Source organism: Echinococcus granulosus (genome assembly GCF_000524195.1).
Source record: "Echinococcus granulosus chromosome Unknown EG_S00002, whole genome shotgun sequence".
Lineage (NCBI taxonomy): Eukaryota > Metazoa > Platyhelminthes > Cestoda > Cyclophyllidea > Taeniidae > Echinococcus > Echinococcus granulosus.
In genome coordinates, this window is record NW_020170382.1 from 2,017,069 (window position 1) to 2,041,302 (window position 24,234).

Below are 24,234 nucleotides of genomic sequence, written 5' to 3' on the forward strand. Positions count from 1 at the left end.
TGAATATCACTGTCAAAGGTTATGTGGGATTACTTCTGTGCCAAAATGCACTGTGAAATTTAAAGGCTATTTTTAGTGCACCAAGAATCATCCTTTCTTTGCACACTTGGAATGTTACTGTATGTCCCGACTGCACGCAGTACTACGAGGTGGTCTTGATTGCGTCGGTCTTGCTCCGCCCTTCAGCTACCGTGGCTCTTCACAGCAAAGCCATTCCTCTACTTCGTGTCGTCTTCAGGGGTCCCTTGAGGTTGTGAGGATGCGCTCGCTAATCACTGAGGGTGTTGACAGTATAGAAAGGAAACACCACTTTAGATAGTAGTTAGTAGATTTAGCCAAACAAATATTTCACCGAGAAGTTGCTTCCAAGAGGAGCAAGAAGTAAAGGCAGGTGAGGGGCGGTAGAGTCCACAATCCTTCATGCGTCCTAATAGGCCATCCGGAACAGTGAACCATAGGAAAGCTCTGGCAACTGGATTGATGTCTCGTGGAGAAAGGCATGGTTCGAATCAGCCCGGTTTAGTAGCCACCCCAAAACACAAACTAGCATCCAATGCGCTGTAAGGTTACTTACAGTTTGCAATCGTTATGGCTATTTGAGTTCAAAAACAATATTTAAACGGTTTTACGCAAGCAACATCATGGGGCGTACGACCATTATAATTGGCCACACCCGAGAAGACACTGGTAATGCTCATGCATTCTATTCACATTGACGGTGGCCAATAAGGGGGTTTAACTGGTACCACTATGCTCTTGTTCAAACCTGCACTTACGCGGCTCCCTAGCTTGAACGAAGGAGTCCGTCACCTATGCCACATTCGCTCCCTTTCCACGTCACAAAAGTACACAGACATGGGAGTATCGCCAGAGCATTCAAAACAAAGCAACTCCCCCAAGTATGCTTTTTTTGGTCTACTCAAACACCTGACTGGTTACCACAGTGCTGAGGTCTAAAATCGAGGTCATTTTCGCGGTTTGCAGGGGAAACAAGGAAGGGGGAGGGAAGGAGCGCAGATAGGACCGCATGAGTGCACCCTCTGTAGCCAATCAGCGTCGTGCACGGGCTCACCACGCACGCCACCGACTGGTAGAACGGGGGCGGGACGGTTCGATTGATTGAACGATTCGAGTGCGTTACTGGCGTAGACACCTCCACCTCGAGCAGGCGCACAGACGCGGGACCAGCACAAAAATTCCTGCTCCTTTTGTCGCGGTTGGTTTGGTTGTATTTTTATTACTGACTAACTGGCTGGTAAGTGATTGCCGGTACGTAGTCAGGATCTTGCACTTAGGTCAGTCGTTTTGCTACCCAAATCATTAATAAAGCAATAGTGATCAGATTAATTATGAAGAAATGCAGTTTTGAAGTATTCGAAGGTTTTAGACATTTTATAGATAGTTGCATACCCACCTGTACTCAGTGGTGCTTCAGCAGTAATGGATAAGCCCAATGCACCAATCGGCAGCAGCTATTAGAATTCATACTATGTGATCTATTAAGTGGAAAAATATTTTTCTACTCTTATCTAAGGCGGAAGTAATAAAAGAGCATAAACTTCGTGTAATTGTCCCAGGCAAAAGCCAAATACGGCCAACTAGGGGGACCGAAACGCCCTGATCAGGTGTTTGGGGGCAAGTTGTGTCTGGTTTGATTTCAAAGAATTTCACACTATTACAACTATTTCAGTGTTTATGGTACTCATTCCACAAATGTTGCCGGTGATACTGCTGCATGTGGCCGCAGTAGGATGTGTGAGGATTGAAGTCCCCGTTTTCAAGGACTACTTTATGCCCTGCAACATCTCTGCACTGCCTGCAAGACCTCGCATGGAGGACATCTATTGGTTCCAGGATGGTCGCCTTAACCGTGGTGTAAACGACTTTCTCCTTCCTCAAGGTGAAATCCCATTTGAAGGGATCAGTCCTAGTGCTGCAGGTGTCTATCGCTGTTGCTACAATGGTTCTATGAAGATTTCCTGTGCTGAGGTGGTTCACCTCATCGTGAAGGGTAAGCAAATTAGAGCTACCCCTCTCAAACCCCATGCTACTACAGGGCCGCGAGAGTCCAAAGGGGATTAGCGGTCAAACAATGTGCTTTCCTAATGCTCCACTAACTTTTGTGAACTTTGGACTCAAATCGCATTTATCACTCACATAGCTTAAGCACCCTCTAGGATGCAAGCCTTCAGAATTTGTAAACTGCGAAATTGATGTATTGCACCTCTGAAAGTCGCCTTTCCATTGCATTCACGAGTAGGCACGAAGTGGGGATTTTCTTATTAACAAACGACATTAATTTATGTTTCATTTTAGCTCCTCGACCGAACATTTTTCAACACACCCTACTGAACATTACACCCCATATTTTTCCAAGTGAGTCTACCCTATTGCTTCTTTGTTAAAAGTCAGCAGATTGCTGGTAACACTTTCTCACTTCCCCAGTCCATTTTAAAGGTCGCTCTCGAGACTGGCTGTGCCTCGTTATACCTGCTTAACATAAAATAAAGTCTTGCTGCAGTGCCGCTTAACCAGAATCCCACATCAAACAACCCTATTCTTTACCCAGCTGGAATTAATTGTAATGAGTCAAGTTATGGGTACGAATAGTAAGTAAACCAAAAGGAAAGTAGTGTTGGCGGGGTTCTAACTTTACCACTGCCATAAAATCACTAGTATCTTAAGACTTGCTGTAATTAAAAACACATCCGATGCCAGTGCAATATAGCCATACTAAGTAGTGAGAGACCAGTTCAAATGTCGGTGCTTCCGTCCTTCCAGACAACGTCTATTGGCTTCCCCAAATGCTCACAACACCTCTTGAGGTCGAGATGACTACTGAACCCCTCGAATTCAACTGCTTTTATTTCGCCCAGTCATCCGGTCCAAGGCGTCCACACGTCGCTTGGTACTTCAATGACCTCTACCCAGAGGACAGGCGATTTGAATCCCCCATACAGGAAGATGACAAGGTCAGTGCATTCTACTGAAAATTTACTACTGTATCAAGCTTTCAATCGGATGTTATTTCTACGTCCAGACTACGCTCCAGGCTCCCTCCTTGACTTGTTTTCAATGTCATGCTTTAAGATTTTCGACTCATGCGAGTCCATTTCCCGTGCCTTCAAATTTGCTTGCTCTTGACAACTAGTTTTACTTCTAGAAACAAATGTTTGCGTCATTTCCACAAAATCGCAATCATTAAGTGGTGAAAAAATGCTTTTTTGCCCACAAGTATATTTCAAAAAGTGATCTTAATTTATGAAGTAAAGGCACAAATCCAGTTTTCAAAATGCTTAGGAACTTTGTTTCCTTCACTGCCTTTAAACCTTTAATATGCGTCCACCAATCCTATAAAACGAATTCCTAAAGTTTTTCGTATGCTTCACAAGATAAACTGTAAAAAAAGCTGAAAATGAGTGGTGATTCTTTTGAGTTGACTGACTTCTCTCCAAAAGCAGACCTCTCGTTCTATGGCTGCTTTGTGTCGGGGACCAATTTCAATAAAGGAGCACCCTTATAGCGAAGTGTAAGCCTGGGATCCCAATTCTTTTTAATCTAAATCGGGCTAATAAAAATGTAAGCATTTAATCGGATCTCGAAATAATTTAGAAGTTGTAGTTATAAATTCTTGGAGGAACAAATATTTGGCTTCTTGTTTCTGAACCTGTAAGAATGCGAAAAATTTGAACAAGATCGAAGAAGGGGCTAGGGTATGCTGTGCTTGTGCCTTCCTCCTTTTTTGCGCAATTATGCTGCCCACTGTCAGTGGCAATGTCCAACACCCATACCTTTGCCCCATTCGTTACACATTGCGTGATCAAGCAAAAGTGGAGTATAATCTCTCGCTTTCTGTAAAATTAAAATGTTCTTTTTTTCCTCCAACCAATTTACCTTCACTTCGTATTACTCTGTTCAACTGAAGCGATACGTCGTAAAAACTATGGAAATTACCTGCGAGGAGGACTACATGCAGCATTCGAGGAGTCGCTGTTTCAAAAGCACCCTCATGGTACGACTTCCGAGCGACCTGCGGAGACGGACGGTCTACACGTGCGAGGTTCAAATGTTCAAGGCGGACGGATTGGTGGAGAATCAACTCAGTGTCGACTACCGACTTAGAAGTGACAACCGCCGTGATTCTGATTGGATTTATGGGTGAGCCTTTAGTTGTTGTTATGGGGTCCGCGGGGATCTCCCTCACAGGTAATCAGAATCCTCAGAATTCAGCTAATTGTAAAATTCGATACAGAATTAGCAGTCTCGACTTAAAGGGTATCCGTAAGGCACTCCCATACTACCTGATCACAGAACCAAGGCTAACTACTGTAGCTCTTGTCATTCAAGCTCATCTGACAAACTATTGAAAGGTGATTAAATAAATTTGTTATTAAACCCCTTTTGGCGTGACTCCTTGCAATTCCAGTGCACCACTAACTCTCATTTATGCTTTGAAGTACCTCTGACTTTTCTGGGCCGCTTGACTCCCATGCATAATAAAAGGCATTTAGTGTAAACTTGATCTTCTTGTCGCTTATCGTCAGAATTGGTGAGACCTTTAGTGTTGTAAACCTACTCTGTTTGTGCAAGTCAGTCATGCTATTGAAATCCGCATATCATCTGTGAAAAAAGGTGATATGGGTGGGACTAGGCTACGCCAAGAATTCACATGCCTCGCTTTTGGACTCTCCACATAAAGGCAGCAACTGGCCCTAATTTGGTCAAATAAATAAAAAGATTTTTCCACCATGCGCTAAAGCCAGCAATATGGCGCATCATTCACTTTTTAAAGGTTTTGCGATAAATGAGTTGGCAATCAAGAGAACTGTTAAAACTATGTTTCTTGGATGTTTTTTTAATTAATCCTTCTGTTTCTTTCACAGCAGAGCAAACCCTTTCGTCATCATATCAAATTCCCAAGCTCATAGTTTTCCCATCCTCATTTACATTGTTATTTCCCTGCAGGCTGACTGACATAGAGCGCTTCGGAGAGGACTGTGACCGATTCCCCAACGAGTCGCCACCACTAGAGGCCCTGATCCAGGAGTTGAACGCCTGCAAACGTAATTCCTTTTTGCGACTCTGGGTCTCTCCAGTCAATAGTGAAAAACTCGTCCAAGCCACGTGCTCCCGACCCGTGTTCTTGGTCTTTAATGAGCTTTTGCAACTCATTCGGCTTCCTCCAGATCCCCATGTCATCAGACTCTTTTTCAAAGTGGAAAACATCACCTCTGTGAGATCTCCGTTCGATGGTATCCTAAAGAGATATGGCAAGTTTCTGCTTGTAAGTTAAATTATTTAGTCGCAGGGGAGGGAGCATGCCACAGAGCTTTGACTACTGATCCTCTTGGTTCAGTAGCTGATAGCAGGTATTTTACAACCTTTTTGTTCAAGAATTTTATCTTTAAAAGAATTTTCGCTTCGACATTTTAGCAACGTGACGCCTTACCTATTTCCATACCAGACTTGTCATTTTAAAATAATGCACAGCTTTCTGGTCTAAAGACTAACCTTATTCTCAGTAAATAACTTCTAATGTTGGTCATTTTTTCCATTTTTCCATTTTCCATGATAGCCACCCTAGGAATATCTTCCACGAATCTGCCTGTGCCTTAAACGGAAAATCTTGCACCGAGCTCATTTGACCTCCTCGATCCTTTGGATGTTTTTTCTCAGTAGAGTAGGCTCCTTAATTGTTCGTCTCTTAAACGTAAGCATTTGAATAACTTTTTTGGGAAGAGAAATAAGTTTTCATGGAATATAACGGAATACAGCTGCGGAGGGATAACTTACGGTGAAATATGGGAATTAGACTAATACCTGATGCATGCATCGTAATATCCTGGTTTTGATACTGGAATTTTATCCACGCACAAAGTAAAAATCCAAGAAGGTAAATCAGCACGATTCTTTAAAAAGAAAACCCCTGTAAATGTCCAACAATAATCATGGAAATCACGATTCCTTTAGTTGTTGAACGAGTGCCTAGACAACAGATCGGACATAGTTAGGATAGATTCTTATCAAGTCGTTTGAAGGCAAGCTTTTTCAATTCAGCTGTGTAATCGGGTTATTTAAAAGTCATAGAGTAGGAATTTCTAGGTCACAATGTTTGACTGTAGGACGCTTTTATGTGCATAAATAAGGAAACTATGCACAAACTTTATCAAAGTCATCGACTATTCGTAATCATCTTGTACGAATCAGGTAAAAGACCTTTTTTAAAACGCAAGGAATTTCAGCTAAAGAATAGTTTTTGAACGCCGGTAGCGTCCTAATTCACCTAATCATTTATTACCTGTTGGAATTTGTGAAAAACGTAAATGCTGAGTAGTTTCTGGTTACGCTTAAGAAGTACTCTGCCTTGACGAAGAGTAAATAAAGAGCAATTCCTACAAAAGGAAATAAATTCATGTCAACGTGCTAATACAATTTGAATAGTGGGTGGTATGCTAACGTCCGATGCCTTCTTTTGGGCATTTGAAATAAGTTTTGGATGTTTTAACAAAGGTAGGTCTGCCCACTAATTTTTATCCCGGTTAGAACTATATCCTTCACTATTTGCGAATTGCGGTGAATTTGATCCGTAAGGCCGTCGAAATCCTACAACAGTCTGATGTTGGATGCCAAATAAAATACACATCATCTTCCCACGTTCCAGAGCTTTCTTGGCTCTAAGTGTTGAGAAAATGAGCCAATGAAATCTCTTACCGCAACTTTTCTGACATGGCATGCGCTCCTATCTCTGGCTTCATAGGAAGGTTGGAACTCCATCATATTTCCATTACAGAAGTCCGACGTGACGACGCTCCGCGTAGGAGGCAAGAAGCACCATTCGTTCGACACGACCCTACAGGGCAACGTCTCCCTCGACTGCCAACCCAGCCATGTTGTTGTATGTGTCTACGGACCCCTAGTTCAAATGAAGTTAGTCCACATGACCTGCTCCCCTTCGGGTAAGCACTAAATTTACAAAGTGGAAAAGTTGAGTGCTTATTTTCAATAATCAGTAATATTGTATTCCTTGGCTGAAAAATATATGGACCGATGGTTTGTCATCGAGGTACTGTAAAAATTTGCCTATGCCGTATGATTTCATTTAAAAAATTGTTTCTAGTAGTTTTTTAAGGATCAAATTAGGATTCCCAGTCGTGTTTTTCACATTTATCATATCTATATACAGTGGAAGCAATTGTTGTTCTTCGATGTGTCATGTAGTCTCCGGATCCGGCTCTTTCCCATTTCACTGCACTGCTGACATCGTTTTCGACTAAATAGTTGTGTTGTAAGTTTCAAAATGATAACCTGGTATTTGCAACTAGTTATCTCTGCATTGATGATAAAATTTTCCAAGGTGATGGGAAGTTTTTATCGAGATGCAAATGCGGCCGCATTCATCTCCAGCATCGTCCGAATGAGGGTTCATGGAGCATGACAGTGCAAATAAATAAGGTCGTCGAGCGCTCAGCTTTCAGTGTTTAATTGGTTTTAACTTGGTCTTTTAAGCCCCAATACAAATTCAACTTTTATTTATCCGGTCAAAAAGGCATCGCAAATAAGGAATGCCAAACATTTTTAAAAAAGCTTTGTCAAATGTTACATTATTCATCCAGAATCTGAGCTTCTTCGGGACAATGTACACGAATGGCTTGTGAATGGGGATATACTTTAATTTCATATAGGTAGGCAGTCTCTTGCTTTTTGAGGTGTGAGGCATTAAAAGCTGGACAAAGTTTTTCTTCTAATCAAGAATCGGCTTTGTTTGTAGTCTAACGCGGGTGATTATTGAGTTGAAATTCAACTGGAGGCGCAAACGACGGACCCTCAATAAATTGTAGCTTGCAGTAGACGAAATTTTTTCTCTTTCGGTGCACCTACTAAACTAAATTTTAATTTTATTAGAGTGGTTAACGATAAGTCTCTCTTCATTTGTTCTCAGAGTCATGCCATTTCATCTGCCAAGCTAATCTTCTTTAGCTGTCAGCATTCCTTGTAAGTAGGGCTTCTATGCAAATTTAGCCAAGGTTCGGTAGTGGTTCAAACCGAGTCACCTCCATGCCGAAAGTTGGCATTAATGATTTCCAGCTGGTGGAAGAGTTCCCCAACAGGGACAATTTCATATCACTCGAATTAGGAATTCGGCTTTTGACCTTGCTTTGCTGGAGACTTTGTTATTTTTGTTCACCCTGTGAAAAAATGCTCTGACCTTTACGATAGGTATGTAAGCTGCTAATTGTTTCACATTTTTGGGGTAATGTCAAAAATGGCAAAGTAGTTCAAAAAAGGTGACCACTCAGACTGACCTTCTTGACGAGATGGTCTGCAGTACTTAATTCTAAAAGCCTCATCGGGTACTTGATAATTTATCAGTGTGTTGTGTATACTTGTTTACGTTCGGAGAGAGCACAAAAAAAACTCTGCTTGACCACACGGCATCTCAGTTCAACTCCAGCCAATTTCTTTGTAATACGCCTAAAAATTCAATGGGTAATAAATACCTTGTCAATCCACAAGAACTAAATCAAAGTTTGATTCAACTTTGCCCTATGGGAATGCCCAAATTTGATAGATCATCTTTACAATTTTCATTCCCTTACAATAAAAATGATGTAATATAGGATTCTAGTCCATTTTTCTCCCCCTTGCTTTGCCTTCTCAGACCGTCACGAGGGTTTCTTACTCATCTGCATGGTCGTAGGTGGATTGGTAGTAGCAACTCTCCTATTCGTAGGACTTTATTTATGGCGACGTCAGTGCCTCAGCCGCCGTCACTACGCAGTGTGGAAAACAGTGGAGGCCTACACTAGCTCCTTGCTACTCGAGCGCCGTCTCTGCAGCCCGCCGCTGCCTACACCTCTGCCACGAGGGCCGAATAATTTCCACAGGGAGGCGGCACAGGCAAAAAAAGCTGCAGCGTTGGAGTATGTGAAATTGGGCAAGACCCGTTGGCCCCTTTCTGCCCGCAGTCTTCGATTGGAGGAGCAAATTGCTTGTGGAAGCTATGGCGACGTCTTCAAGGGAGTGCTTTTAACGTCTCCACCGGGACAGAGTCATGTGCTTCCACGTCCGATCGTCGCGAAGGTGCTTAATGGTGCGTTTAGTTTTATGTGAGAAAAGACAAACTTTTTTAGATTTTGCTCTCTTGTGAATAAAAATGATATTTTTGCATCACTTTTATCTGGTGGGGAAGTTTAACCTGCTTTATAATAATTTATGATCTTTGGAAAGCACGATGTTAGGATTTGAATTCGGAATTCCATTTTTTGCGCTTTTACCTCGTTGGAAAGCGACTTGATTGACTTGCTGTTGCGAGCTAAAGTGGCACTTGTTCCACTGCTTTTTTTGTTTCAAAATTTCATTAACCAATTCCGCAAGATCAATGTATACCTAAGGCCTAGACTTTGTGCAGATAAAACAGCAATTCTACTTTCCTTCTTAGCATTTTTTTATCAAATTAATAACACAGTCGGCTATAGATTTACCCATTAGCTGTCGGGGTGAGTAATGGAGGTAAAACAAGCATCTCAAACTTGTCCCGACGGTAGTTTTTCACCAGGATCTGATTTTAGCTGCCATACAAACTCTTTCAGAACCAACGGGTTTGAAAGCGGGCATTGGTATCATCTGAGTAGGTGTTGCCAGTTTTCGCTGTAGTCCTGATAGGGTTGAATACTTTTTAAGGAAAGCTATTGAAATCTCAACCTTGTTGTTTGTTTCAATTACATGTAGCCTTGGGAAGTTGGAGGTGATTCACGAGAGCAACATCTTCCTTGAGGCCAGATGAGGCTTCTGTTATATTTTTCAGACAAAAGTTTGTCGTAAATCTGTAAAGTACATTTCGCCAATTTTGACAAGTTAGTTTTGCTATCAAAACCACATCTTACTGGGCTCATTTAATAACTTCTAGACTGGCTTTGAACATGTATAGCCGAGACAATATCATTTTCAGGGTTTCCGTAGTCAAATTAGCAATAACTTATCTAACGGATCCGATCCCTCGGTATTAGCAGGTTTTTCCTTCTTCCTTCAGATGTCTACTTGAAAGACCACGTCCTCGAGTTTGCTAACGAGGTGGCTATTCTCCGTCTCATTGGCGCTCATCCCACCATCATCCAGTTTCTGGGCTGTGCGCATCGCACCAGTGAGTCACGACGACTTTTACTGCTTCAATCTCTATGCAAGTCTCGTTTTACAACTCCTGACGCAAAATTACTAGTACAATTTGTTCATGCAAACAATTTCTATGAATGAATTACTTTATTGAGTTAAAGTTATAACGAGCTGCCTAATGTCCTTGGGGTCCAGCTTTAAACAGGACTATGTAATCCCAACGCGGTTTGGATCAAGGTGACAAAGTGGCTATGCAAATAGCATATTAGCACCAGTTACCAGGAGGAAGAACGGAATCCGGTATGAGCGAATTTCTCAATAGACTGCTATGATGTGTTAGTTGAAAAATGTGCCTCTATGGCTGGTGGGGAGATGTTTAAAGAACATCTACTTTAAATAGATGAGACTGACAAAAGGTGTAGTGTAGTGTACTATAATGATTATTGGATTAATTTATTTATGCAAACAAACCAGCCTTTTAAAATTCCAAACTAATCCCACTTTCGCGGGGTAAGGCTTAAAAGATATTTCACTTTCAGAAACAAACACATAAAAGCTACCTGAAACTGTTCGGATAACCAAGAGGTTCATAACACTTAAGTAAGCAAAATTTTTGGGCTATTGTTTTAATTCGCGCGGTTTATTTTAAGCAGGCAGCCTTTTTCAGAACCGTTGGAGTGTTAAGGAAGAGCCTTAGGTGATGCGCCTTGTCCATGAAATGTTCAACACCGAGACATGAAGGAGAAGGAAGATAGAAAACACTTTCGAAGTGAACTATTTTAACAAATGGAGGATATTGTGAATGGCTAATCACTGTCATTAGGCGTCGCATGACGTTCGTTTCATCAGGCGAACCGCTAATTACATACCTTAGTCCCCTTCAGTGTTCATCGCCTTGAGTTAATCAGTATCACAAAATGAAACCCACTTTGAGCTAGGCAGGAACAATCACTAAAACAACCTTCAAGTCGCAATGCCAAGTTCTAAAACAAATGCTTTTTGGGAACAGTATTACAGGGGCTGCCATGAATATCAATCAATGGATTAATAACTTACGTCCCTGAAGTCTCATAATTCCAGTAACAAAAACCTTCAAACTCCATGGTTGTTGTTTCTCTTGCAATTAGTCTACCTCAAATCGTAAATGATTCGTGGGTTTCCAATAAGGTGTGAAAGAATTCTGTTGACGAATTCAAATTGCACAACGGTACAAGTTAACAGCACAAATGCGTGGCTCTTTTCTCCCAAAGATTTGAGTAACCGACCGGTGTTGGTGACGGAGTACGCTTCCCACGGCACGCTGTTGGGCTACTTACGAGCCCTGCGTCCGAACCGAGATACGGTGTTGGGTGAGGTCGTCATGACTTACTGGTGGACTAGAGCCAGGGCTCTTGTCGCGGACCTCTACTCCTTCGTCATTGACATTGCTAGTGCTCTAGTCTACCTTGAGGAAATCGCTGTACGTTGCCCATTTATACTTATGGTTGTCAGCGTACGTACCTTGATTTAAAAGCCTTGTTTAAAGATCGCTTACTTAAAGTGGCAGCGTTTCATTAGGATGATGCAAGTAGACTGTATTCAGATATTTGGGCTGGACCAGATTGCTACTTGACGCCTACGATGCGCTTGTTTCATGCTTAAAAAGCCTATGTCCTTACAAGGGGAATGTGTTTCTGTACGTTCCTTGATTTGTGAAGCGCCTTATTCTGCTCTTCTTCGTTACCCAATTTACATAGTAGGATATTCGAGGTCATATAGTGTAGACGGAAAAATTAGAGCCCATAAACTTGGCACATGTATCGCGATGTAGTGATGCGGGTACTTACAGTAACAGTAAACCCTACTTTATGTCTTCCTGCCAATCGAAGGTATCGAAACTTTCAGTTTTGGTGACAGTGATGCAGAACTTTTCTTTTACCATCAGGTGGTTCACAGTGATGTGGCAGCCCGCAACGTTCTGTTGACTGCATCCCTCACTGCAAAGTTAAACGACTTCGGGCTGGCCTGCGTCATTCCACACGGAAAGTTTGTAGAACTACCAGTAAGTTCCACGCTCAGAATTTTAAAATTATTTGAACGAGGTAGTGAAAGTTTTGCACTCGTTTGATATCCGAGTAATTTATTGGGTCCTTAAAGATGATTTTTTGTGCCTCATGCATATTCCCAGCTTTTTGGTCTCATTCTGACAGGGTTGAGAAGAAAGTTGTCGTTTTGACTTACACGTAACTCAAATATAATCTCACTTACCCTTAGGCATTGTTCTATTATACGCTTTAATAAAATATTGTGATGAACTTGTTTATACCTGCACAAAAACTGTTGCAAAACGTTACCTTACCCATTAAATCCCTTTGTGGTGCCTTTTCCTACTACTCCTGACTGTTGATCGAATTCCAACTGCTACTCATGGGAGAAATAAAGCTAATTTATTTCATTGGAAATTCTATCTGATTCCTTAAAGAACAAGCACAAATAACCGTTACATTGTACTCTCGTGCTAGTGACCCGCGTCATTCATAGCGGACTAGTAATGACCCGATGCGATATGATAAAGTGGCGAGCAACGTGGCGTTTTGGAATGTGTTTCTTCCCAGTTAAACTGAACCTACTCATAACCTCGTATTGTGTATAATTAAAAATGAACGCGCTTTCCCTTCTGGCCAAATTTCAAGCATATTTAAGCTCTTGTCTATGCACAACCATTAAACATATCCGCTATCAGGCTCCAAGGGGGAAAGTCGGAAACCACGGTGCGAATGCTTTGTTGTTTAAGCAGTGCATAATTTCCAAGTCGATTCAATGTTTGCTCGAAAGCTAAAAATGTGGTTATTTTCAAATCAAGAACGTTCTACATCCACTTTGTTGCAACACGACTTGATGCAGCCATTTATCATGAACCTATGTGGAATGGCAGGTCACATGTATGCGACGGTGATGAACCTTTTAAAGCGGAGGAGATGGAATAGTTATTCGGATAAGCAGATCCTATTTCCTTTAGTTGTTAGCATCAACGAATTGGTCTTCTTTGAGGACTTGACGCAATGTGCTCCTTTTCGAATATCTCTTTACTTTCGCCAAAGGCTACGAAGAAGGTTCCCGTGCGTTGGTCAGCACCGGAGGTGCTTCAAGAGAACCGTCGGCACGCGCGCAGTGATGTTTGGTCCTTTGGGGTGCTGTTGTGGGAGACCTTTGCGGTGGGAGAAACGCCCTACGAAGACCTGCCTTCGGAGTCTGCAGTGGGCGTCTTTGTGGGACGAGAGGGTGGGCGGCTCCCACGGCCTACCTTAGCCTCCGGCACCCTCTACAGCCTCATGACCGCTTGCTGGGCCGCTTCCGTCGACGCGAGACCTGACTTCCGCACCCTGCTCGAGGATCTCAGCAGAGAGGCCGCACTAGAGAGGAAGAAGAGTGAAGACGCCAATCTACTAAGTCATGTGGGTGAAGACCTCGTTTTATTCCAGTGGTGGAGGCTTCGATTAAGCGCTCATTTTAACGATTGGCGTGTCCGATGCTCTGCCCAGACTGTTTACCACCCCTACCAAACACTGGCCTCGTACAGTAGTTCTTTTTTGTTTATTACCAGTGATTTATTGGTAAGCTGTGTGAATCACTAAAAGTGAGGTCATCTCGTGCGCTAGTGCTCATAAGAATGCCTACAGGGTGCCGTTTAAAAAATACTATGCGGCTTGTAAAAAGCATTCATATTACAACTATTTATTCAAAAATAACCTTTATTTTTTACAAATCGAAAAATTGCTTTACGGTACTCTTACTAGTTTTTAAGTCTTCAATTTGGAACATCTTTATTTTGGTGATGAAATTAACTTAAAAAAAGAGACGATAGTTTTTTTCTCTCCTTATTTATAAGTAGTCGCATGATTATTTGGCTAATACTGTACCTTCTGAGCTGCATCATTCTCATTTTTTACGTCATTTTTTCTGGTTAATTCATTGGATGATAATGGGAAAAGGACATCTCAACAGCCTTTCGTGTTTGGCAGGAAACATTGGGCTTTCTACATACAAATCTGACTACCATTGCCTTTTACTGCTTCACTTCAATCTCTTGTTATTCTTAACTTGATTTGGATCATAATTTTATTAAAACTAGCATCTACGAGGTTTTGGTCATTGAAGAGTACCTGAAATATGATTTAAAGCTCACTTTTCCTAAAACCGTCATTGAGTGCTTCTTTTATTCAAATTCATTTTTAAAAGTATTGTGTTACATTATCCTTTCTCCAAGTGAAATTGTTACCAAGGCGCCTTTGCAAAAGGTTTACTTGGCTACTTTACTGCACTGCTTGTTTTGACTTTTAAGATGGCTTTCATGGTAACGCATCTCTCAAAAGGACTTCATTGAAAAGCTCGCAATTCTCACATGCATGAGATTTGAGAATGACTTCTAGAATCGGGACCTGGTATTCAACTAATTGTTAACAAAGTCGTATTCGCTCCTTCGTACTTCCAGTCAAAGTAAACGTTGCTATTGCTCTATTTTTTTGTGCGCCATTCTTGGTACATCATTCGAAAGTCGATTTTTCTAAGATTTCATTCATTTGACTAGTACCTCTATCACTTTGTTGGTAAAAGAAAAAAGACGGTGTTATGTCCTATTGAAAAATTACATTAATTTTCATTCATAGGCCATCTGCTTAAAATTTGTCTACCCTTGTATCCATTCTGAGAAATATTCTTGTGGTAGTTGTTGGTGATCAAATCAAGGCGTTCGGAATCAAGGCAACTGTTATGTGACTTCTATCCGACCTTCCTTATTCCTTGTAATATTCCCTAGAAATCGTTGTCGGTTCCTTACCTAGCTGAGTGCGGAAGGCTTTTTCTACCCTGTTTCTTGAGCCAATGCACCCTGTTTGCACTATCACGTCTTAATTTACCTAGAAACCCGGAAGGCCCTTCCATACCCTCGTCTAACATTTGAATATTTGCGCAATTTCTCTAGTTTTCCAAAACAACCTTGGATTGGTAGAGCTCAATATGATCCCATGTTCTTAGGCCATTTTTAAAGTCCTACGGGAATTCGCCAACAATTATTAATATTTCCACGGCTGTTCTATAGGAATAAATACAAAATTGTGATACATTACGTATCCCCTAACTCCTCGTTTAAACAGGTTATCTTGAATGTTCTCTTAAAATCTCGGGACTGCTAGCGTCAAAAGTTGTGGAACTTAAATGCGACTACTTACATTCAAGCTGTTTATAAGGACAAAAAGCACCTAATTTTTTTTATCTACAGACTTATCTCCCCATGAGCATGCAAGGATCGCCAGCAAAATTCTGAGTCGTGGGCGCCTCAGCCTTTAAAATGATCGGCTGCCCACGCTCGACAGCGCTGACGAGGCATAAACACAAGTTGTCATCCAGCAATCAGAGGGTCCCAGGAACCCGCCTCCAATTGGAGAGAAGATTCCTCATTATTTTTAAGAATAAATGTTGAGACAAAAGTTCTCTCAAAAGATAACGTCCTTGCCTGCATGAGTTTGTAGTTTAACAAACAATCAAGCAGATTTCGTAGTGTGAGAAATATACCTTTAACGTCCTAGCTATGGCGCTCCACAGCGTAATCTCTGCCAGCTCAACTTTCCATGTTCAACAAATTTGTGGATCATTCTCGTGGGTACTGATGGAGGCCAGTAGAGTTAGGCTGATAATCAGTGTTGATGGGTGTCTGCAAGTTTGGTTTCGTGGTCGGTAAACGCCGGGAGGCGCCGAAGGCTCGGAAGTGCTGGTTGGTGCCCGAGGTAGAGCTTGCTATTTGTCAACGCATGGTTCACCACGGTTACACAGAGTTGTAAATTCGATTGTGGCGCATAAAGTAGGGTGAGACCTCGACAGATTAAGGTTTTTTACTTTCATTCAAGGGATTCAGATCGTTTCGGGCCACAAAAGCTTGAAATACCATGACTGCAACGAGCATGTTTAGGTATTAAACCATATTTGCAGAAAAAAATTTGTTTTATCAAAAGAAATGGTCTGGTACTTCGGGAACGCCATTCTGAGGGCCAAAATAGAGAGGACTGTGTAAACGTTGAGTTCCTTGTGGAATATCAGTCGGTGCTGCACCATTACGATTGTTCTCAGCATTTAGTGTGCTTAAGCCATGAAGTTTGCTTCTAACCTTTTGATCACAGCATTTATCTTTTCTGTACCGTTGGGATGTGGGGAAGTACCCGCAATAGTGCTGGGGATGTACAACCTTAGAAAGTGCCCTATCTCGGTTTTTTTATTCTGTTCCTGACCTCTAAGCACTCTAGAGTATAGATTTGCGTATTGAAGTTCTTGCTGCTGATTATTTTTGTTGGAAGCTCGAGAGGATTAAGGTTTACATACGTACAAGCACAGAGCTAGTAACTCGTAAGAATGGGTAGCCGCTTTCCCCGCGCTCCTGTTTTCCGTTTCTATACTTGTATGCTTGTTCTAACTTTTTAATCTATTTCCAGTGACTAGCATTGGGATTGGTCTTGTTCGAATAGTAAAACTGTTCGCGAGACTATTTTCGCTTTTGCCTTAGCGCTTCAATTTCTGATGTGTGCCAGACTCGCTCAAGACGAGTCCAATCTTCAGAATTACCCACAACATTAATGTCGATTCACATGATCTAGTCCTTTTACGGTAATAAAATCCAAAACTACTAATATGATTGGTAATGGGTCAAAATGTGGTCGCAGTTCACCCCGAGGAACACAGAAGCAAGACCCTGGAATTTAAATCTCGTTCTATAGCGCTCTAGTTAAGTCAGAAGATTCGATATACTGTCAAGGAGGGCTGGAGGCAGCAGTATAAACCTTTAGCAAAGCATCCTAATCAGTGCCTTGAACCCTTCGAAGAAGGCAAAAAGAGAGATGATTTCGCAGTGTCTAACCATTGAAGTGTTTGGTGCTGATACCACCGGGTGTGTGGCCAAACTGGCTATAACTGAAAGAAATTAATGGTGGATAGATACGGGCTTGTTGGCCCGACATTTTGACATCTCATAAATAAGGAAGACCATAAAGATTGTATCGGGGCGTCAATCAGATAAGGTGTCAAACCAAACCTTCCGGATAGTACTTAGTTGTTGCCAGTCGACATGTGCCTATTCGATGAGAATCTAGAAACCAATTTGTTTAAAGAGTGAACTGAACTTAGATAAAGATATCACCCTAGATTTTGCATTATAAATGATGGAATTGTTTCATTCCCTAACGAATGCTGAATTAAGCTGTCCTGACTTTCAATGTGCAAGTACGTGCCTACTCGGACCAACTGCTTCATTGTTGTGGACGTTGTCTGTCCTCCTAAACACCTTTCTAAAACAAAAATGCGCTTTTGCACTTTGTCAAAACAAAAGGAAGAGTGGAATTCTCAGCTAACTCGAATATTTACACATAAGGAAGCGGGTAAATTCTACGGATTGATTAGGGGCCGGAGTAGTCGTCGATTTAGACCGCTTAGCCGAAATTTTCTGGAAACTCTACACCACAGAAGCATCTGTATTCGAGCCACTTCAAGTCTACAGACCGAGCACTAGTAATTTCATTTTTGTGCACGCAACAAGCTGTGATAAACGCATGTTTGCTTGTCATCAAAATAAAATTAAATGCTAACATAAAATTTAAGTAAAACCGTTATTACCTCTTCCAGAATAGGAGTGAGTTTAAATGTCTTTATTGTGCATAAAATGGAAACGAAATGACTAAGTGCTGACAGAGCAGAGAAAACAGGCAAAAACGAAGAGTGATTATTAAAACGCATTCGCCGGATCGGCGTCAAACGGAGGCTGAGAATCCAAGTTCCGGAGATTTTGGCCCTTTTAGCCCATGTTGAGGGTGCCAGCGCCTTGACCGAAGCCGAATCCCTTGGGTCCAAAATTCTTCCCATAGCATGCTGATAGGAATGAGAGCAGGAAAGGTCGCTTTCAATCATTAGCAATCGTTGCCGCCAACACACGCATGTGACGCTCCAATTTTTCTGTTTCACAAATATGTGGCACGTCTCAGGTCAGTTTATGACAGACTGGTGGAATTAAGCCGTATTGGCAAAAGGTTGGCTTAGTTGAGGGCAATTAAGTAAATGCAGAATGTTCTTGGCCTGGAAAAAATTACCATTTTTAGTTTTGGGGAAATTTTTTAGTAAAAAACAGCAACAATTGGCGGCATATTGAAGGAATACAAGGTTTGGGCTGTGGCAGTCGAGTTTCGCTGTTAAATTATCACTCCGTCTACGTCAACAGGCTTTCGCGGTTGCCTGCCTATGAGTGGCTGCAGTAATTGCTGGAATGATGTGGTGCATTATATATGGGCCCACTTTCTGGGTTTACACATCACCAAGACTACAATCATTTTGGATTTATAATTCAGTCAGTGCTTCAGTGAAGAGTTTTCCAAGTTGTAGCCTTGCCAATAAGTACACCACCAAATCCTTTGCAAATACCTAAGACGACTTTAAGGTGTCAGGTCAACCTTGGGGTAAAACAAGTACATTGAGATTAAGCGCTTGAATGAATAAAATACTCGTGTTCTAGTTGCAACTTGTCGAAGCTAACTGTTGGTGAGAAAGACTCAGTTACGGATCTAAGCAACTGTTAGGACAACTTACTTTTACAGTAAATCTCGAGGTCCTTCGTAGCGAGATTAGTCGAGTCCAGAGACTTGCCGCAGGTCTGGCAACGGAAGCAGCGCTTGTGGAATTTCAGCTAAAAACAGTAATTATAAAGTGTTTTTGAGGTTAGATTCAAATGGGTTCTCCACGCCGTCAGAACTTTCAGTCGATTAAACAATTTTTAGTAAACTTGTAATTGTATTTTATTTATGAAAATTTGTTTCTTATTTACAGGAAAACTAGGTTCTCTTTAATTCAGCATTCCCACACTACCCCAATTTGAAAACGGTTTCGTCTACGAGACAAAGTTCTTGATGAATGTCGCGATGCGTCAAAGTGTGTTATTCAGGTTTGCTTGGCAAAGTTCAGCAATTGCCCCTGACCAAACAAACCAGGGCTCAATATGTTGGCTCAGTAATGAGTTGCAGTTTTTTAAAGGCCCGATGTTATTTCTTAAAAAAGTAGTGGAAGTAAAATAAAACTACCCACATTATGCAGGCGTTAGCATATAATTTAGTGAGCTGTCAACATTTTATGGGGTCCCTAATGAATCCCTTAATGCGTGATATTTATTCTAATTTTAATGCCACAACTTTTCTCTTTCCAACACTCAATTGGCGAAAAAGGGTCATTGGTTAATAAATCACCCCAATTCTTTATTACGTGCCGACCCTCGAGGCAGAAAAAACAATGACAATGGCAATGTTCCAAAGTGCTGTACGAATCAAGCTGAGACTCAGGTAGCAGCCTCAGCTTTATCATCCACGGGACAGAAAGTTTAGCTGCAGCACTAGCTTTGACCAGGTCTCAAGGGTGAAATAAGTCGGTAAAGGTTTCGGCTGTAGACTTACATCACCAGGGCATCCTATGGCTTTTTCAGCGTCATAGACGCGTTGGCCACAACGGGGACAGCCACCCGATTTGGGACTCACCGCTCTCGGCTGACCGGACTTGGGCCCGCTACTGTGGGGATAAAGAGGGCGAAGAGAAGAGGTTAACGAAAGGAAATTAGTGTGTGGCTAAATTGTACGATTCGACGAAATCTTAGCATAATGTTGGTCTATCACACGACGGGTTCTACGCCGATCAAGCCGTTAACGCTTCCAGCATCCTGGGTAGTCAGTATTAGTATAATCAAGCTATGCAAGATCTCCCACAGCCTCTTTGGTTGAGGATACACATTAAATAATGTTGAAGATCGGGCTCTAAAAACTTTTATTCAAAAATATTAGGCATAACAAAGAATTAATTGGACTTCGAATTTAAGTATATAGAGCAATTTAGAACGAAGAAGAAGTATAAGCAGTTGGGAAATATTGTTTGAAAGGTATAGAGATGTTAAGCGTGTGACTTTTATTTCCAAATCAGTAGGGAGTTAAAGTTTCGAGGATTCCAAAATCCTAACCGAAATCGAATTCGCACGCCCCGCAGTAAGACGGTTGAAGAGACTCCTCCTCAAATGATACTGGTAAGTGTAACATAAGATGCCGCATCAAAGCTTATTAATACGGGATCATAATGCAGAAATTACCCAGAGTTGGTTGATGAGCCCTGTATCAGAAGACGATAGATATCATGAGTAAAATTGGCTCGGGGGTTCTAATGAGAAAACCGGATAATATACACCCATTCCGATTCATTTTATTGAAGCAGTATCTTTGAGGGTTCTTGTGGACATCATCCTTAAAATTGACTAGTGGTTTTTATAAATTCGAGTACAATCCAAGTGGGTGAATAGAAGAAGCTTATTATGAAGTAAATAAAAAGACAATTTCAAAATGTCTCCCCCGGACTCTACCTACCAGTTCTATGCATTTCAATCAAGATTTCAGAGGATCCTTTCAAGTAGGAGCAGTACATCTATTAATCTAGAATGCAAAACTGGAGTACAAAACACGAAATCCCACAGTGCACCTTTGGCCGTATTTATTAGGGCCAAACCGCCTTAAAACCCAAGAACATTAATGGCCATTTCAGTTTGTACTTCAAGTCATTGGTCGCATTGGATTTCTTTTATATGCGAGTTTGAACCGGCAATGCAAAACCAATGTGGCGCAATAAGGCATTGCCAAGACAAGCTTAAATGAAGATAAAGAGTACAAAATGAAGGCACCTGTACTTTGTGAGGAGGTCAGTCCAATACATTATGCTCTAGGTGCCGCGACATGCCAACCAACAAATATAGAAAAAGAAATCCAAATGTGACACTTACAAAGCACGAAATACTAGCATGACCAGATGAAGTGTTGTTGTCCATACAAAAATTACCAAACCCTTATCCTTTCTACGTAGATGATTCGGATTCACGGGTTAACGCATGGAGGGGGAAACATTAACAATCGCTTGAACCACAGGCCGCTTGCACGCACAGGCATGAAGACGATCGTTTTTTTTTCACGTCCTGAAACGCGACGGCCTAGCGGGAATTTAAATGAAAAACTTACGCAGCGCCACCCTCAGTGCCAGGTCCAGTGGCTTTCTCGGTGTTGAGGACACCGGCGCCTTGACCGAAGCCGTAGCCCTTGGGACCAAACTCGCGACCGTGGCAAGTCTTGCAGTAGAGGGTTCGCTGGTGCTGCGCTCCTGTAGTGCTGTCTACGGGCTTGTTGCACAGAGCTGAAATAAGTTAAGGACATGGAGATATGATGAATAGACTCAGAAATGAGACGAAACACCCAAGTTATTCTAACAAATTCTCATAAATCTTCAAAAAGTAGCGCCCAAAAGTAATGAAATGCAAACCAATGACCCGATAATGTTGCATTTCTAACTGGACACTTGTACTAGCCTCACTTAGACAGCCTAAGACATCGGTAGTTAATGGTGTTACAATAAGCAAATGCCTAAAATGAAAGCAAAATTAAATCTCTCTAATACCTCTTACACTTGTTACATCAAAATTGAATCCTCTATAACTCAAAACACCTTTTCGAAATAATGACCAAATAATTGAAAATAAACAGACTGAATCGAAGCCATATTTTAACACACTACGTTTGAATACTTTGACTAAAAGCGGGATTTTCTACGTAATGGACTTGAATGTATGAGGACTGACTACATTTTTTAGGCTTTAGCATCATCAACATCGTCGGCTACAAAGAATAGGTGGTCATTGGGGATTTTGAAATGAGACTTCTTAAGTAACGCTGAAGAGCTAACGTAAAACAACCGTGCGAAAATACGTATCAATCTGGAAGTAGAAAGAGGCTTCAAGAAATGAATTCGTAACGGGCGTTTTTGCCACCACATTTAAATGCTATTCCTCGCATGCACAGCCTCCAAGTACTTGCCACATCGAGCTTACGTTATCCCGAGTAATAATGATTAATAACTGATGTTAACAAATAATAATGATTAATAGCATTTCATGTCTTACACAGCCTCCTGCTCCCTCTCTCTTTTAAGTCCTATCGTCGATGTTTCAAAGCATTAAAACACCATAGTTGTAAATTGCGTTACGAATGAAGATCCACCACCTTTCATGTGCCAAGGTCATTGTCCCCAGTGCTTATGATGTGAGACAAATCACTGCGCGGTGACCAAAAGCCTGCTGTTTTAATTACAATCTTTACGAAATAACTCACAGCACTTGAAGCACTGCTTGTGGTAGGCAACGTCCCCAAAACGACGCTCCTCCGCCGCGTAGACAGGCTTATCGCAGGAGCCGCATTTGTTGGACATCTTTTATTAGGAAGCAGTGAAAACTGGCGCTAGCAATCTGCAATTTGTGTGATGTTGGTGCCGAATTCAGGGCCTTTAGCAGTTGAATGGGCGATTTTCCTTCCCTTTGGTTCAATACATAGGAGATCAATGAGACACCAAGTGTGTATGCGCCAATCAGATCGGGAAGCCATCATGACCTTCCGACTGCACACGGGCACCCCATTGGGCAGAAGGTTGAACGCAAGTGCGGACGCGCAAGGGGAATGCCATATCATGGCCTTCACTGCCCGTACACCTTCATTCGCCACCAAGTCGGTATAGACGGCAAATTCATCTTCCGTGATGCTCTATATTTTGGGAAATTTGACCTCGTAAAGAGGAAGTATGGTTCATATAACTGGGAAGCAATAGCTATAGGCATAGTTAACAAAACGTTGCACTGTCTCAAATTGGTTTAGACCACCTATTTATCACTGAAGGAGGAAATTGTTCGGTTTCTTTAAAGGCTCCCATTCGCCTAAATATCGAATAAGTATTTGTGAATGAGTGGTACTTGTTTAAGCTGATTTGTTAATTACATAGTCCCTTCTATTCCTGAAGGTTCCGATCGTCATCTTTGTGTCATGGCACTTCGTCTACTCAAATCAAACTTAAAGCTCACCAAACTTTCTGCCCACAGAGAGCAGAGTTGTGTCTAGGCATAGCCCTCGGAGAGGACTTGTAAGTGAAAATTTCTTAATTTAGACACGATGATGGTCGGTTAAGCGTAAAATGCTATAAAAGATGATAATAACGGTGAAACAAAAACTACATTGAATATTAAGACAACCAGACTGAAAAGGGAATGATTTGCATAAATGTGCACGAATATATAGTTAATAAGTGGTTTGTAAAAAAATAGTTGATGCATTAAACTCAGGTGAGTTTGTTTCGCCTGTGGGCAAGAAGAAGGTGTAGTAAAACTGCTATAAAGACGGTTTATTAAGTATGATAAGGAACTCGATCTGCGCCAACATTTGGCATCACAGGTAAAAATAGCAAGCATAATAGCTTTGGGAGGTATGTAAAGCCAAAACAAACTGAATGGCACGCAAGACATCCTAAAACATGCCCTTAGTTTACATTCGATGTGATTGCGATGAGTGACTGCGATTAAAATTGTAAAATACAAATTCTTGTTTTAGGCAGTATAGCCCAACAAAGGAATAGCACTTCCTAATTATAACTTTCTATTGTGCTCTAACGCAAAATTACCAAACCTTTAGGTGGCTGCTAAAAATATGTCATCTAAGTGCGTCACATAAAGATAGGCACAGGGTACAAGTAAGTACTCAAATAGTACTTGCCCATAAATTGAAACTTGGGGTGACTAGTACTGAAATGCATACATTGCTAATGCGCAGTTAAGGTGAGATAGAGATGGCCTTATTTTACATTAGTCTTCCGCACGAATCGCTGATAAAACAGCAATGGGGTGGAATGGGAATCGGTCGAATTCTAAGCAAATGTCAAAAATTTGGGAGTTGGCTTAACCGTGGGTTTGAAAGCAAGAGGTCTTAAGTCTCCGCGGATTGTACCTCCCCTCAGTTTCATGACCTCCGGGCGATGCCTTTAGCATTAACCCATTTGGAAGAATAAAAGAGCAGCGTCTAAACATACCAAAGGTTAGCTTCTCTATTTAGTCGTAGCAAAAAAAATGATAATTGGCTTGTGAAGTAAAGATGTACACACTTGTATGAGAGCCACAGATATGCAAAACTAACCCTGATGAAGGAGTGAGTGCATGAAGCTAAACAATGGGAGAAGATTTAAATGAAGGTTTCAAGGAAATACAATCCTAAATAAAGCAAGAATTAC

The 24,234-nt window shown here is 41.5% G+C and overlaps 2 protein-coding genes across 2 annotated transcripts; one reads left to right on the forward strand and one right to left on the reverse strand. All coding sequences in view use genetic code 11, as the record gives it.

Annotated features, from left to right (window-relative positions):
- Positions 1-121: 121 nt before the first annotated feature.
- EGR_00574 (Fibroblast growth factor receptor) lies at positions 122-15,926 on the forward strand (the record flags this gene model as incomplete). The annotated part of the gene is made up of 12 exons (XM_024489823.1): positions 122-290; positions 1,691-2,011; positions 2,782-2,972; positions 3,926-4,158; positions 4,966-5,284; positions 6,791-6,956; positions 8,660-9,091; positions 10,031-10,141; positions 11,361-11,569; positions 12,035-12,151; positions 13,191-13,544; positions 15,807-15,926. 12 exons carry the CDS (start codon positions 122-124, stop codon positions 15,924-15,926), a joined length of 2,742 nt encoding a protein of 913 aa, XP_024355820.1.
- A 1,997-nt stretch (positions 15,927-17,923) lies between these two features.
- EGR_00575 (Cysteine and glycine-rich protein) lies at positions 17,924-22,395 on the reverse strand (the record flags this gene model as incomplete). Its single annotated transcript, XM_024489824.1, has 5 exons — positions 17,924-17,997; positions 18,709-18,805; positions 19,563-19,674; positions 21,156-21,327; positions 22,299-22,395. The coding sequence occupies 5 exons, from the start codon at positions 22,393-22,395 to the stop codon at positions 17,924-17,926; spliced, it is 552 nt and encodes a 183-aa protein (XP_024355821.1).
- Between the last annotated feature and the right edge of the window lie 1,839 nt (positions 22,396-24,234).